Source organism: Mangifera indica, chromosome 20 (assembly GCF_011075055.1).
Source record: "Mangifera indica cultivar Alphonso chromosome 20, CATAS_Mindica_2.1, whole genome shotgun sequence".
In the NCBI taxonomy this organism is placed as follows: Eukaryota; Viridiplantae; Streptophyta; class Magnoliopsida; order Sapindales; family Anacardiaceae; genus Mangifera; species Mangifera indica.
The window spans coordinates 8,255,892-8,273,496 of NC_058156.1; the positions used below are offsets into that span (position 1 = coordinate 8,255,892).

At 33.5% G+C, this 17,605-nt stretch overlaps 2 protein-coding genes across 2 annotated transcripts; one reads left to right on the forward strand and one right to left on the reverse strand.

The window, feature by feature from the left end:
- Positions 1 to 2,709: 2,709 nt before the first annotated feature.
- LOC123203904 (probable DEAD-box ATP-dependent RNA helicase 48) lies at positions 2,710 to 8,590 on the reverse strand. Its single transcript, XM_044620378.1, has 10 exons — positions 7,393 to 8,590; positions 7,167 to 7,273; positions 6,688 to 6,743; positions 6,377 to 6,601; positions 6,014 to 6,220; positions 5,832 to 5,918; positions 5,491 to 5,586; positions 5,204 to 5,419; positions 3,740 to 3,922; positions 2,710 to 3,085 (listed from the first exon to the last, which is right to left on the reverse strand). The coding sequence occupies exons 1-10, from the start codon at positions 8,532 to 8,534 to the stop codon at positions 2,855 to 2,857; spliced, it is 2,550 nt and encodes an 849-aa protein (XP_044476313.1). The 5' UTR covers positions 8,535 to 8,590; the 3' UTR covers positions 2,710 to 2,854.
- A 6,446-nt stretch (positions 8,591 to 15,036) lies between these two features.
- On the forward strand, positions 15,037 to 17,219 carry LOC123204650 ((+)-neomenthol dehydrogenase-like). The gene is made up of 5 exons (XM_044621423.1): positions 15,037 to 15,161; positions 15,256 to 15,499; positions 16,226 to 16,309; positions 16,396 to 16,578; positions 16,650 to 17,219. Exons 1-5 carry the CDS (start codon positions 15,112 to 15,114, stop codon positions 17,022 to 17,024), a joined length of 936 nt encoding a protein of 311 aa, XP_044477358.1. The 5' UTR covers positions 15,037 to 15,111; the 3' UTR covers positions 17,025 to 17,219.
- The last annotated feature ends 386 nt before the right edge of the window (positions 17,220 to 17,605 follow it).

The window sequence follows — 17,605 nt, forward strand, 5'->3', positions numbered from 1 at the left end:
TTTACGTATACAAGCCAATAACAATTAGCGATCAACGAATAAACAGTTCAACTCTCAATTTACAAGACAAGCTTCGAGCGGGATGTCTTATCTTATAAAAGCCACAAAATATAAAATAAAGGCCAAATTTGTCACGATTGCAACAATAATCTAATATTAAACAAGTGTTTCTTATAATCAAAGAATTATCCCCTTCAAATTTGGTAATCAAAATTTAAATGTAATTGTTCTCCTACAATATTAAGACTATGACAACACATGTTATGTCATGACCATTTCATTATCCTAAACATATGTAATTCTAGCTTTCACTATTATAAATACTGAATAATTTCTGATATTCACTTCAAGACACTTAGCATTACTATTATTTTCTACTTACTATGCGATCTTGCATTATTAAGATAATAACAACACTGTGAACATAGACTAATAATTGGTGCTAGAGGAAAGACCCTTGACATATGCTCGTTTGTTTCCGTAGACACAACATTTCTTTTCTTTTTCCTAGTGCATGTGAATTTTTGTTTCAATGTTATCTCACAGAACAAGGATTAATAGATCTATACTATCAACCGTACTAGCAAAGATGTTCTATCATAATTTGTCGTAGTTGTCACTCATGGAAGACTAGCTTGAAACATTGGTTGGGGGCAACCTCACATGCCCCTAGAGGTGGTGGCTCAAATAGTTAGTCTAAAAAGTGCAATCTAAACGCTTATCTAATAACTTAACAATACTATTCTAACAGCATGTGCAAGGACACCAGTTCCTCATCGGGATCTAATGCGAGGTCCCATGTCTTACATACAAACTTTCAAAACCTTTCCATGGGTATATGATAGGTGAGGGATATGTCCTCTATTCAGTGTGTAGAACAAAACTCACACAACAAACTTATCGTACTTTATCACAACACTAATGTTTCTCATGTTAACTTAAACTCATAGGGTAATGGTGTTGACCCATGACATGCAACTTCTAATTCACATCGTGAAGAGGATAACTTTTGGTGTTTTGAGCATGACACACGCCTAGGAGGTAACAACCTCTAGCTTGTTCAAAATTGCTCATATTAAAAAGAAATTAACATAAGAGATAAGATCTAAGCAGAAGATCAATTAGGAAAGTAATTTTAAACACAGAATGTGGTGACTATTGAGTGGCCCTGCTGATCCTTTGCATTATGAGTTACTTATCAATGATATGGACTAATGAAAGACACCCAAAAAACAAGGAATTTGTCCACTGTGAAATGGGGGAGTACTTGATGTTACTATATGTTAATGTTTTGTGATCAAAATTCCTCCTCCAAGTTGACCTGCGGATACGACTCCCAATAGTGATTAACGATCAATGAAAAAGCATTGGTTTAGCCCGCAATTTGCAAGATAAGCCTCGATGGGATGTCTTTTCTTATTGGTCATTATTTCATGTTTATGGCTTCAATAAGAAACTATTAATATATACTTTTACACCAATAATTTGATGCTAGAAGAAGGACTCATGACAAAAACTCTCTTATTTCCCTAGCCACATAATTTCTATTCTTTATCCTAATGCACATGAATTTTTGTCTCAATGTTATCTCAAGGAACAAGAATTATTAAATCTATGACTACCATCAATTGCACTAGCAAAGATAGTACTAATCATAATTGGCCACCCCTGTCACTTATGGATGATTAGAATGAAACTATGGCTAAGGCAACTTCGCATGCCTCCAAAGATGGTGGCTCAAATAGTTGGTCTAACATAAGCAATCTAAGTGCTTATTCAATGACTTAATAACGCTATTCAAATAGCATGTGCAAAGACATTAATTCCCCACTAAGAACTAACGTGAGGTCTCATGCCTTACATAGAAACTCTCTAAACCCTTTTAAAGGGAGATGAAGAGCAATCTTTGAGGTGAGGGGTATGTTCCCTATTCAGTGTGTAGAATATAACTCACGTAACAATCCTTTTGTGCCTTATCACAACACCAATGCTTCACATTTTGACTTGAACTCATAGGGTAATGGTGTTGACCTACAATATGCAACTTCTAATTCACATTATGATGAGGACAACTTTTGGTGCGTTAACATGTCACATGCCTAGAAGGTAATGACCTTAAACTTGTTCAAAATAACTCATGATGTGGTGACATTGATAAGTGGGGTACAAGCTTACAACATGACAAAGTCAATTTGCAACACGCGAACCTTGGTCCATACCCTAATGACATTACCAGAAAGTGAGAAAATAAGTCTAACCATGTGCACAAAGACCATTGACGTGTTGAAGGAAACTCACTCGAGGGATCATCTCAATCAACTCCACCATGAGATGAGCCGAAAAACTTCTTTGACAGGTTGACTCTTCCAGGCGACAAGCCCAAAGACCGAACAAGCAAGACAACCTAAATTATTATTTCTGGATGATCATATGTAGGTTTTATGATTGTATCAGAATAGAGAGGGACAGTCCAATTTCAATTGAACTTTCTGAGGGATGCAATGCAAGCCATCAAGCATCAACTGGGTAGGGAAAATTTTAGGCAAAAGGAGAGGAGAAGGTTATTTTCATAAACAGAAACATGGCGATTGGCATAAAATGTCAGATTGCAGAGATTACATTCTCATCAATTTTATTTCTAGGTCTATGAATTAAGTTTCATATTTGAAGCCTCATTTTCTTTATGGTATTTCTTCGACCAGGGCCATATACAAAAAATAATCCCAGCAACCCATTAATGGTTTGATTGTCTCACCAGAAGATAATAAAAAGATTTACTGAGTCACTATTGTGATAAAAAATAAAGATAGGTTTTATTCTCACATTCTTAATCTACAATATGTTCCAATCTATGCTACTTACGAATTCGAATACCAGGGATGCCCTTCAAACCCATTTTCAGTGCCGTCTTCCTGAAGAGGGGAGGAGGTTTTTGTAAACCAATGGACTCCGCAAATTTGCTGGCTAGCTCAACAAGCGTTGTTTTATCCCTACCAATTTCTCTGATTGAGTTGTAATAACCGAGCCAAGCATGATACGCTGCCTCTTTAACACTACCATCAATCTTCGCCATCAAAGCGTCCATCTGTGAGGTAATAAAAAATTCGAGCATTGCAAACACAAAGTTTGTTACATTCCTACCAAATGAAATAATAATATATATACTTATAATAAGTATCAATTTGGATACTAATAATGATGTATTACTATTTAATTTAGTATTATTTTATCTTTAATATAAAATCATCTAATATCGTGATAACACATTATCATTAATACTTAAATTGATACTCACTATAAGTACCTGTACTTAAAAAAAAAAAAAAAGGTTTAGCATGCAGTTGGGCCACATTTATATACACTCCTTTCTAAATGAATGGATCTTTGCATTTTCCAAAATAGACATAGTGTATACTGAATTTTCCAACTATCTAAATTGGCATAATCAATTTTTGTTTTTGGTAAGTAACTCAAATCAAAGTTTCATAAACGTGGCAGAATCTCGAACTCAAGTCTTCTCCTTGAAAGTTCTACTGTTTCACCAGTTTTGCTAACTCTTGATTAGAAAGGTATTTGTGATTAGGTTCTGAGATGACAATAAGTTTCTTCTTAGAATTTTAGCATTTCAATTCGAAAAATCATATTCCATATGTAACAGAGTTTAAATCACATATCAACACAAACTTAAATGGCTTTGTACAAAAAATGTAACCAAAGCATGTCATGTTCAGACACAAACCTGAAGTTTGGAGTCTGAATCTAAATGTGGTGAAGGAAATTTGTCAAGGGGCAAATCTTTTAAATCATCCAGGAAATATTCTTCCCATGGTGCAAGCAACAAGATTCCTTCTCCTTCTTTGTCCTCCCGACCTGTTCTTCCAAGTCGATGTATGTATTGTTCTCGATCCGAAGGAATACCCACCTGATAATTGTCAAGTACATAACATAAATAAGATGAATGTAACATTATGTGCTTAATCAAATACTAATTACAACAAATTTATTTGTAACTTGAACAGAGACCATTCTTAGCTACTCTAGATATTTTCCACATGTTCTTGAGAATAAGTGCAATACCTCAGCAGAGCAGTCAAAAGTGAAAAAAAGACACTAGAAATTTGGGTATCAAATTCTACAGAATTAGAAGGTGACTCTTCCAACCAATGTCAACACTTTCTCTTGACAGTTAATGGTTATTTTAATTAATCTAAATTCCACTTTAACTTAGTATTATCAAGAGTGAGGACACCATTTAATAGGAATAATCACACACACACACACATACACACATATATATCCATGAGCACTTAAGAAATTGTGAGAAGCAAAAAAATATAAAACATGAACATATTTTGAAAGAAACTACTGATACTTTATAACAATCTGATAGACCTTCAATCCCCAAGGTGTACCAAAGGAGGGGCAGTAAAAGAAATTCACAGCAAGCTGAAGTGGAGGCAGTTGCTGATTCCAGAAGCTGCTCACAGGCGGCTGGATAAGCATAACAGATTATGTGTTCAAATTGGAAGATTGGCAGGATAATAAAGTAGATAAAATATTTGAATAAGGCTGTAGCTGAAAAGGGGGAGGATAGCTCAATTTGAAGGGGCTGCTGCACTTACAAATAAGAGGAAGAAGTTGGCAGTAATCGTCAAGGAAAAAGTACAGGGAATTAAGGGGTAGGGGGCTTTGGCCTGGGAGGGGGGAATCTTTTTGTATTTAGTAGATTCAATTCCAGAATAAAAATAGTAGTCTTGGGCTGTATTTGCTGAGCATTAATCAATAAAAGCCATTTATTTCTATTGAGTTGCGTTGTTTACTTGAGATTTACAATATATCCACCATTGCATTACAATACACACTGTTACAATATTCTCAGCAGGAACAATCACTGATAGTTGGAATCAACAGGAGCAGTTTAAGGCATTGGGACAGGTATCCATCACAATCACTTATAGCAAAAACATCATCAGGAGCAGTATCACTAATCTATTTCCAGTAAACCTTCACTTTTCTGACAATATGTAATTCATATTCATTCTTTAATGATCACTTGATAACCAGAAACAACCAGATAAAATATTCAGATACTTGTTTTTTGTATGTCATGTAACATTTTTGCAACTTGCGTATAACTTGAGGAAATATCTGAGATTAATACGCATCATAATATAAAAATAATCATCTCAAGCTTTATCAATACCTGAACAACCAAAGTAACATCAGGATAGTTCATTCCACGCGCCGACACATCTGATGTAACAAGAATAAGCCGCTTTGATTCCCTGAATTCATCAGAGATACGAGTTCGATATAATTGAGGCTTTCTAGAATGCATCTCCCTCACATTCATTTTCATTTCCCGGAGAAGCAAATACAGGAGTGATGTTACCATCCCAGTTGAACAGAAAACAATGACCTAAAGACAAGCTAAGATGGTTAAGTCTTGAGAGTTTAAATGTATAAAAACCAGAAGCTAATTCATCTTACCTTGTAGTCAGGTGCTTCCGACATATGCTCGTTCAATAGATGGTGAACTATTTGAAAGTGTAGTTCATGTGGAGCAATAAGACAAGACTGCTTAATCTGCAATTAACTAGCCAGAGCACTCATTAGTTCTTGTTGCTTCCCATATCTAATTTAAGAAACACACATAGCATCCATTGGTAATTGACTTCTTTATTCTTAAATGAATTTAATTTACCCAAAAAGAAAAATTTTAAATCACAGAAAGTTTAAAAGATCAATCAATAGAAAGAATATAGGAAAACCAGAATCATCCAAAGCCCGCATTTATATGAAAGTATAAGGAAAGAATATGTTATAGCCACCTTAGTAGGAGTTTCCACACAACCCAGACCCACTGTGTCAATATATGCATGTTCTCTTTTCAAAACAAGTTGAGATATCCGACGAACCTGCATAATCATATGCAACCTTAATATCCCTCTTTTCATGCAGAAAGAAAGCAACTAGATTTGTGAACTACAGATGACATAAATAGAGACAAAACCTCCTTTGGAATTGTTGCAGAAAACATTATGGACTGCCTCTGGTGAGGCAGACAATCAACAATTTTTTCCACATCCTTCCGGAATCCCAGGTCTAGTAAGTGGTCAGCCTCATCAAGTACAAGCATTTGTAATCCCATCAGACGCACAGATAACCCAGACTTATTCTCGATATGATCCAACAACCGGCCAGGAGTTGCAACTAATATCTGCAAAACTTTAAATAAACTAACAGGAAGTGATTATAAAACAGAAAACATTTTAAATTTTCTTTATGGTTTCTGGTATTGCATGCTTCCTCTCTCTATAACCATATTTTATAAAATGAACAAACAAGTTTCAATAGTCAAAACGAGTATGCAAACCTGACATGGATTTTCTTCTAATCGTTTCTGATCAACTTTGAAACGAGTACCTCCCACTAGTGTTTGCACACATATGCCATCATGATACTTCAGCATAGCAATAGCTTCTGCAGCAATCTGACTAGCAAGCTCTCTCACAGGACAGAGAATAAGAACAAATATTGGCGGCACCCGCTGACTAGTACCACTACTTGTGGCCTTCGAAACTGTTTCAATTGCAGGAAGCTGTTTGTGTTTAATTGCAGCATTGACAGAAAAAAAAAAAAATTTCTACTATTTAATTCAAAAGAAGAAAGAGGATTTGTAGTTACCAAAAATGCTGCACTTTTTCCTGTGCCGGTTTTGGCTTTGACCATGGCATCATTACCTGTTCATATAAGAATAAGAACCTTCATTTATGCCACTTAGTAGCTTAACTGGAAGAAATCAGAAGATTGAGCTCATATATAAACAACAAACAACACAAGCTAGAAGATGCCAACTTTTACGTCACAAATGAGCATTTGACTAATAGATCAGCTATGTAATGAAAAAATCACAGCAGTTGGATTAGAACTTAATGACTCAATTCCACCAAATCAAAATCAACTACAACACCAAAAACAGCTTGTATTAACTCAGTCTAACTCTATACTTAATGAATCAGTTCCACCCAATCAAAATCAACTTGAACACTGAAAACAGTTTGTATTAAACTTAATTTGACTTTTGAACAGAGTAAGTTGCAATTTGGACATAATGACAGAGACAAATCATATTAACAGTACATCTAAAGCAGTAAGTAACATACCCTCAAGGCAAACAGAAAGTGTAGCATTTTGTACCCTGGTCATTTGAACATAGCCAGCTTCTGTAAGTGCTTTGACTGTCAATGGAGATATCCCACACTCATCAAATCTGCAGGAACACAGATCAATAACATCACCAATTAACACACTGAAATTCCAAATAGGTCAGCTATCCAGATAGTCTCTCAACAACCAAAACCCACCCCCAAAAGAAAAAAAAACAATCACCTTTTCTGACTTAGAATTGATTCTTCCTCCCTCTGCACCTCTTTATCACCATTTTCGGCCAATTTTTTCTCACTAATCTCCTTTCTAATGAACTCCGCTTGCTGTGAAAAATCATTCTCTTTCTCAAGATTCTTTAATGGCACTCTCTTTGTTATCTTCATATCATACTTCCCCAAAGAAGCGGAACTCCCCGTCTTCTTCACATCTCTCCAACCTCCTACCTTCTCATCAATATCCTCCAAATCCGAATATGAATCATAACCGCTTGAAGAACTCTCATCTCTCTTAAACCTCTTTTGACCCACAAAACCCCATTTTTTTATAAACTCACTCAAATCCCTTGAATCACCATTTTCGCCGGTACTTCCCAAATTGCAAGCAAAAAGATTCACTTTATTTCCGTTGTCAAAACCCAATTCATCTTCACCAGAAGAACTCTTGTCTTTACTAAACTTCGTCTTATCTGGCCCCAAAACAATCGTTTTCTTCACGAAATCACTTCCTTTTTTCGAGTTTTTCCCAGTTTTAGTGACGTTACCCACTAAACTACGTGCTGTATTGAAACTTCTTCCACTTGCAACCGAATAATTTCTAGTTTTTACATAACTACTCAAATTAACATTTTCAGAATTAAAATTTCTATAATTATTATCAATTAAACCACGCGTATCTGATATCAAGCTCCTCAAATCAATTGGCGAACCAAACGAGCTGGGCCGTTCATTTGTTCGTCTAATCGATCGTGATTGTTCATCCGATGATTTCAAAGGCCCATCATCTTCATTCCACAAATCCCCAGCTCCAGCTCTCATGAAGCGATCCGCCAACGCTTTGATGTGCTGTTGGGGGGTCATGGGACTGTGGTCTGTGGCTGCTTGGTCGGTTTTCGAATCCGAGTCGGACTTGGAGAAGAGTTTGCTTCGGATTTCGGAACGGATGCGGGCTTGATAGAGTTGTTTTTCTTGATCAAGAAGTCGTTTTTCTTTCTCCCTAGCTTTCTTCTCGTGCATGCGCTTCCATTGCCATTTGTTTAAGCCACCGGGGAAGGTCCGTGGACCACCACCCATGGGCCGGCTAAAGAGCCGGTTGCAGCGGAGAGCATTCATCAAGGATTTTGGACGGTAGAGGAGGTAAGAAGACATGGTGATTAGCAGGGTTTAAGCAGAGAAACAAATGGTATAGGGTTTAAGAGGCAGACGAAACGGTAAATTTAAGACTACATCACTTTTCCACCCACCACCACGGTTTTTAAAACTCCCCTTTCACCCCTTTGTTTCAAAAACAACAAAATTCTACCCAACACTCAACCCCATTTAAAAAAAAAAAAACAAACTGAAAATACAAAGATATAAAATTATTTTTATTCACAACAACTAAAAACCAAATTGTATTAAAAAGATTCAGAAGTTTAATCACTATAACACACAAGCAAATGTGCAATTTAGTTGAAATTACACTAGACAGTTGTGATTCTAGCAACTCCAATGTTAACATCATATACATTTTTTTTTTGTGTAATTTGGTTAGATTCGTGTTAGACAAAGGTGTGATCTGACAAGATTACACATACGGTGTGACTCCTTTTATTAAATAACATTAGATAGTGATTAAAATCACAAAATAATATGCAATTTGATTAGATTTAACAATATTATAGCTTGGATTAAGGGTGTGTAAAATTCAATTCAAACCGTAAAATCGGATCAAACCGTTTAGAAATTATAGCTTGGTTTGAGTTGATAAATTTTTCATAAACAATTTTCGGTTTAGGTTACGTTTCAGGCGATTTTCAAATTAAATCAAACTGTAAAATGTATTTTTTTGAAATACATATATATAACAATATTTGACAAAATTTTTCAATAAGTAATTAAGTATATAATTTGTTTTTTATATTTATTTTATCATTTTCTTTATATGTATATTGTATATAATTTCACATTTATTTTACATGTTTATATAATATTTTAGAAAATTATAATTTTATTAAATAATATATATTTATAAGAGAATAGTTTTAATTGGTTCAAATTGTAATTTAAATCATACCAAAATGTATTTTTTCGGTTTGGTTTAAAATCTAAAATAATTTGGTTTGAAAACTTTTTAGAGTGTTTTTTTTTTTAAAGTTTGATTTGAAAAAATTATCAAACCATATCAAACCGGATTGTGTACAACCGTAGCTTGGATGGTGCGATTTGACAAAATTGCATCTTTCGAATATGATTTTGACTAATGATGCTAGGATTGTGATGAGATTTTCAAATAATCACATATTCATTAGGGTTGTTTGATTGGAGTGATAAAAAAATTACTCTGATAATTTTTCTTTTATTATTTACTTTATTTTATTTGATTGGTAAATTATAAAATATTTTAGTAATTTTCTATTATCAATAGTAATGCGACAAATAATATAATAAGTAATCTGATTACCAACTTCACCTTAAGTATTAAAAGAATATTAATGTAATCTTGATTTTGTTATATTTTTTATCTTTATTTATTAATTTTTTATGAGAAAAATTTTGTTATTTTCGATTAATTTAACAAATAATATGAAGATAATTTAAAATAATTATATTCAAAGACATTTAAATAAAATAATATCATAATAATCTTTTATTAGATTCAATCGAATATAATAATTATTTATATCTCTCAGTTTCTATAAAATATATTAATATTTTATACTTAATAATCTTTTAAATAATTTATATTTGTGATAATATTTTATTTTTGGTAATAAAACATTATTCTCTATACACTATTATTTGTGATGGTGGCAAACATATGTAATAAACAATTTGAAAAATTATTGGGTAAATATGGTGTCATCTCAGCTCTTATAATTCACTAACTATAGATAATGTAGAGGCATCAAATAGGGAGTTGAAAAGAATTTTAGAAAAAAAAAAAATTGTAAATTCCTCAAAGAGAGATTGTTCCTTGAGAATTGATGATGAAGTCATGGTCTTATAGGACAACTTTTAAAACACTATTTGTCATGTCTCAGTATGGGTTAGTATTCGACAAATCATGTCCTTTACCTATTGAACTTGAGCATATTTGACTACTTAAATCTTAATCAAGTGTAAATAATAACTTCTCAAATTAATACCATGCACACATATCAAATTATATGAAGTACCTCAGCCTATATTAATCATAAATATAATAATCTGACAATAATTTCAAGCATCAAAATCCAACTCAAATAAACATAATCAATGTGTGTGCTAACAAAAATTCATCAAAATCATAATCATAATAATAAAGTTAATCTCAATAATTCTAATGAGTCTATCCATTATATGTCACTCAATCAGTGACTAACAATCTCGTTGTTGTCACATCTACATCTCTTACTTGCAAAATCAAAAGAAAGGGAGTGAGTGAAAACACTCAATACATAAGAGTAACTTATCCTACAATCAATCAATCAAAACCTTCCATTTCCTTTTCTATTCTATGCACCTATGATTTATTTCTATTCAATTCTAAGGTTGATTGGATCTTAACTAGAGGAAGAGGAATATGTACCCATTCTAGTGAGACAATTCTCTTTCTATCTAAGGATACTAATTGAAGTACTTTATCAAACCTTATCCATGGGTGTGCCTGGGTCACAGGTTCTCCTTTAGGTGAACCCACAATCTCATAAATTTATGTCTCATTTGTATCACTCATCATAAGTCTTATAAGATTATCTAATCTCTAATGATATCCAATCACTCAAAACTAACTCAATCATTAATCTAATTCTTTTCATCTCTACTTGGGTTATTGATTCTCTTTATCCAATTCATCTCTCCATCTTTAGGACACTTCTCAACATATTAACGAGTCTTAACTCTTTTTAAAAAATCATTCAAAATCAAATCATGTATGATCATCCGTGGTTTCATCATGGGCATGCATTCTTTCTCTATGTATGATTATGTGCTCGACCATGTGCCTATGTACCAAACCAATTCACATGTATGCTCATGTTCAAGGCTTCATAGGCTTATATGCATGAAGTGTCCATGTATAAGGATGCCTCCTTTGAGTGCATGACCTTACATTTTACCACACTATTCATCATCTTCTTCTCTTTGCTATGTAACCCTAAGGGCAGTATCATAATTCCATCTAGCCATGCATAACCATGCATGATCATGATGTACAATCATGACCAACCACAATAAGGTCATGCATGATGTTTTGGAAATTTATTCTAGGCTATTTTTGGTTGCAACTCCTTTAATTTTCTGATATCTGCATCATCCAAAACCTGTTGAAGGTTATGAGAACAAAATCAAGTCTCCATAAACATGTCTCAATTTTATAGTTTAAACTAATTCATATGAATTAACACAACCATCAAATTGTTTTAGTCGATCATTCATTCCAAACAAGGTCATAAACTAATCCCTATAACTCATAGGATCAGACATATTCCAAATCAATATACATAACTATAACAATCAATCATGTTGCAAGCATTGCTTTAGAACTCACATATAAGCATCAAGAACTTCAAGAATCAATGGTAGACATAGTCAAATTCTCCTATTTACTTGGTTTCCAATAAGAAGGGTCTATTGTCACTTTTTCTCTCTGATTCTTGATTGTCGGAGGTTGTCACCTTTGCCAGACCTTGTTTCTAAAACCTCTAGATAACTTTCCTCCCTCCAAGAATCATTGTCTAGCTAGTGTTTTCTGTGAGGGTAAGACAATATATATGTTAACTACAACTCCTTTTGACTTTTGATGTTAGTCCTTGAATAAGACTTCTATATAGTTGCGATGTATGACCTAGCAATTTAAGGATGCATAATCGTGTATCTGTTTAGTTTGCTAATGTGGCAGTTCACATGGCAAACTAATGTACAGGGGTGTACTCACCATGCATGATCGTACCTTAGGCCAAAATCACAATTCAATTCGAACTGTGGTCATTCTCAACCTAGATTTGAATACCATCTATTGGAAAGAATTAAAATGCCTTTGGAATATACTTAAGAGTGTTACAAAATCAAAGAGAAATGTGTGAATGATAAAACACTCAATAAATAGAAACATTTATCATACAAAAACAAATTCTCATCTTTCCCTTTGCCCAAGCAATTCAACTAGAATTGATGTTCCTTCTTGAAATTCCAAGACTTAACTTAGCATCAGTGTAAACAACTTGAGGAACAAGGTTATTTAACATTGAAGGACTTGTGGAATTTGTGTTCCATCTTCACAAACATACATTATATTTGTTTCTTTTACTTTTACGGGATAACAATTATCTCTTATTTGTATGAGATAATATAATTAATAGATTTTCTTAAATATCTAGATTTAATATATTAGGATTCAATTATATCTACATATGTAATTCCATAATTATTTTTTCATTTGGTCCTATGAATATTATATTGTAAAATGGCAATTGGACAATATTTATGCATATTATGTCATTACTCTATCAAAATTTCTCCAAAGCACTTAAGAACATAACAAGGGACATAAAATTTCAAAAAATAAGTCACATTATTCCAAAAATCTTGCTTTTTTTTTTTTTTTTATAAATATATTACTGTTTGTGCAGAATTCCCCCCCTAGTTCTGCATATTTCTCGTTAGTGAAACTTTTACCATAACATAACATTAAGGATAAAAACATATCAAACAATTAGTAACATGATCAAGAGATAACTTTAATTCCCGTAAGCCCTCTTTTAATTAATTTTCATGATTTATTGCCAATTCATATCTTACGTGTTTAAAGATAGTTATAATCATAATAAAACAGAAAATCTATCATTAAAGAATTGTGTTATTAATTTGATTAGGTAGATTATATTTGTTCCCTATATAAAAAATATATTATACTGAGACAGAAATCAACACAGGTCCAAGTCAACTTCTTCCCATTTATATAGGGCCAAAGAGTCATTTCCCACCCAAAGTATGCACTTTTCTCCAGTTCTCCCCCCACCCCCAAACTAACTTTGAAAATATCATTTACCCACTCATGGGCTGTTAAATTTAACGGAACCCTAACCCTTGAAAAATTCATCTCATTTTCCCCCTTAAAATTTTGAAAACTAACAATTTTCTCCAACCCAAGTTTTAAAAAACAATATTTTCCCCCTTAGGGTTTTCAATTTTTTAGAGTTAGTTTTCCGGCATCGTTTCTTTCTCTCTGGTGACCTCCAGACGACTCATTTTCCTCTTCGATGCGGCCTCCTTCCTACGATTATGCTTGGCATGGTTGTCTTTGTTGATGACAGTTCCCAAGACAATCGCCAGAATGAGGCAACATCGGAGAGGAAGAGGAATCGCTTAGAGGTCGTCGAAGAGGAAGAAATAGCGCCGAAAAACTAACTCAGAAAATTGAAAACCCTAGAGGGGAAATGTAGTTTTTTAAAATTTGGGTTGGGGGAAATTGTTAGTTTTTAGGGTTTAGGGAGAAAAATAAAATAAAATTTAAGTTTATTTTTAATAATACAGATACAATAACAATTTTACCCTTAAAACTGTTAATTTTAATCGGCTACAGGTTGGTAAATGGTATTTTCAAAGTTAATGGGGGGGAAACTTGAGAAAAAGCGCATACTTTGGGTGGGAAATAGTCCTTTGGCCTTTATATAGCACGAACGTAGGAAGGTGAATCTCCCACCTCCCTCCATTTCAGACATGTTTCTTATTAGAGATGACAATTTTGCTTCGGTCTCCAACCCTAACAAGGAGAAAATGTTTCAATAGAAGTGAGGAAGGGGACAGAAATAAAAATGAAAAATATTTTTGTAATCGGGGATGGGCTGGAGACAGGGATATATGTGTCCTATCCCCACCATGCACCGGTCCTAATCCCCGCCCCGATCTCTATCCCTATTCTTATCTCCACTATATTAATATATTTACATAAAATACTAATATATTCTCATAATTTTAAATTATTTATATTTCTCAAATTTATTTATTTATTTATTGTATATATTAAAATAGTTAACATATATTATCTATAACATTTGAAATATATTAGTTTTATTTTAGCTAATTTTATTATTTAATATATTTATGTTATGTTTAGAAGGTACAAGAAAGAGATTTTTTTTTTGCATGTACAAGGATGGAGAGAAAATTTTTTTCCTATAGAGAGAGAACAGAGAATCTTTATCATCCTTGTAATAGAAATAGATTAAGAGTAGGGATTGAAATCTTTTACAAAGATAAGGATGGGCATAGGATATTCAATCTCGCCTTTCTCTCCTGCCAATCCCAGTTCTCATTAAATCAATACAAATCCCAACGACACTCATAACTAAAGGCCAAAAAACTAATTGTGAAAAATTGAAAATTTTAAGGGGGAAAATACTGTTTTTTAAAACTTAGGTTAAAGAAAATTGTAAATTTTTGAAATTTTAGGGGGAAAAATGAGATAAATTTTTAGGGGTTAGGATTTTATTAAATTTAATACTCTATAGGTAGGTAGATGATATTTTTAAAATTTACAGAAAAACACTTGAGAAAAGCGCATACCAGCGCATACTTTGGGTGGGAAATAGTCCTTTGACCTTAACTAAACGCAATGGCATATGTGAGAACTACGTAAGCACTGACCTCAACCATTTGAAGTTTTGAACTACAAATATCTACACTGGACGGCGACTCAGAACTACAACTTATAAACCTTGATCAATCTCTGTTAGCAAATTACCCACACAAATCACTAACAAAAATGGCTACAGCAACTGCAACTGCCACTCCCACGAGTTCTAAAACAAAACTGTAATATGGGTTTTCTAGTTCTCCAAGTTTCTCTGAGTATTAATGAATTTAAAAATCTAATTGGAAGTCTCTTTTTGTTTGAATTTTGCTGTAGAATTGCAGTTGTTACAGGGGGAAACAAAGGGATTGGATTTGAGATTTGCAAACAATTAGCTTCCAATGGGATTAGTTTGGTTTTAACTGCAAGGGATGCGAAGAGGGGGAATGATGCTGTTCAGAAGCTCCGGTCTTTTGGGCTTTGTGACATAGTTTTCCATCAACTAGATGTTACTAATGCTGCTAGTGTTTCTTCTCTTGCTGGTTTCATTGAAACCAGTTATGGAAAGCTTGATATACTCGTAATTGTCATTCCTAAACATCTCTTTTTTTAAGATCTAATGTTCTATTCTAATAACTGTTCAGTTAGATTTGGTAGTTTGTGTCTGCTGTGCAGCAGTTTAGGTTTAGGATAATCGTATGAAAGTTTTTCAAACTTAACCCAACCCTTTAATTTTCAGATTTTTTCCACACAACTCAAATTTTGACCTAAAATTGTTTATTGTATTCAGTCTTTTGAGTGTTTTTAGCATTTTAATTTTTTTTCCAAATTACCCAAATCAATTATAAGTAAAACATAAAATATAACATTTAGTGCCAAAACCTTTAAAATACATCAACAATCTTAATAACCAAATCGTATTTTAATGATTGAATAATCAAATAAAATATTTAGATAAAAATTAAGAATAAAATAAGTGATTATAATTATATAAAGATACAATAATTTACAATATGTAAAAATATAAACTGTTATTCTTGTTATCTTTCAATATTTTTATAATTTATCCGTAAAAAATAACATTTTAATAAACATTCGAGTTAATTTAGGTTAGTTTGAGTTACTTTTGTGTCAACTTTAACATTATCCAATTTCATTTCGAGTCATCTTAAATTGATTCGAAATAAATTTTGCGTTAAAATAACTCAGCCCTAACCCAATTTTTTAATGTCAGGTTAACAAGTTATGCTAAAGATTGCCAACTCTAAGTTCAGTTTCCTGAATGTAATATTGTGTCAATTTATAGGTAAACAATGCAGGAATTGTTGGGTCAGTGACCAACACAGAAGATCCCGGACGTCTCCGTGCTATAAAGCTTGATATGGATGAAGTAAGTCTTTTTATTGAAATGCTGATATTCAGACGTTGAGATTTAATTACCAAAACAAAGTTATTAACCAGTGCACTTGATGGTAGGCTGCATTTGCAAGTTCACCAGCCTTGAAAGAATTTGTATATCAAACCGTTGAATCTGCAGAAAACTGTTTGAGAACAAACTACTATGGAAGCAAGCAAGTGGCCAAAGCGCTTATTCCACTTCTTCAACTATCCAATTCTGCGAGAATTGTGAATGTTTCCTCCTCCATGGGTCAGCTAAAGGTACAAAATTCATAACTCATTATCTCCTACAAAAGCGTCTATTCATTTGATTTTTTGTCGCCCAATTTCAGCTTATTCCCAATGAAAGAGTCAGGAGAGTCCTGGGAGATATCGACGGTCTCACAGAAGAGAAAGTGGACAAGATCGTGGAGGAGTTTCTAGGAGATGTGAAGGAGAGCTTGGTGGAAAGCAAAGGGTGGCCTATTAACTATTCAGCTTATATTGTCTCCAAGGCAACTCTCAATGCATTTACAAGGATTTTGGCAAAGAAATACACCACAATTGTCATCAGCTCAGTTAATCCTGGCTATACCAGCACTGACCTTAATCACAAAAGTGGGGTGTTGAGTGTTGAAGAAGGTGCAAAAGGTCCTGTAATGCTAGCTTTGCGTGATGGTGGGTCTTCTGGTCTCTATTATGATCGGATGGAAGTCTCATCCTTCTAATGCAAGACATGGAAAACAATTCAAACCCATTTTTATCAATGATGAACAGAGAGTAATTTGTTCTACTATTGCTTAATTTTACGTCTTTTTATGCATCTACTGTTACTTTACACTATGCTTCCAAACCATAATAATAGATTCTAGCTTTCTTGTAGCCAATTATTTTTCCATTCTAATACAGTGTTGTGCCAATGACTTTGTTGATGTACTCAAACCATATGAAGAAATTTAAGTATAGAACAAGAAGAAATTTAAGTAGATAGAAGAAAGTAGAGAAGAAAAAGAAATTTAGAGAACACAAGTAATCAAGAGCTTACTTGTATTATAGTGGCCAAACGACTATTTCCCACCCAAGGTATGCTGTAATGACGAGTTTCCACCCTTTAACTATGGAAACACCAAACACCCACCCATGGCCGGTTAGATTTAACCAAACCCTAACGGTGGTAAATTTAATTGCATTTCCCCCCCTAAAAGTTTAAAAACTAACATTTTTTCCCTAAGCTAAGTTTGAAAATATTGCATTTCCCCCCCTAGGGTTTATTTCCAAACCCTTCCAATTTCCAAACCCTTTTCCGTCG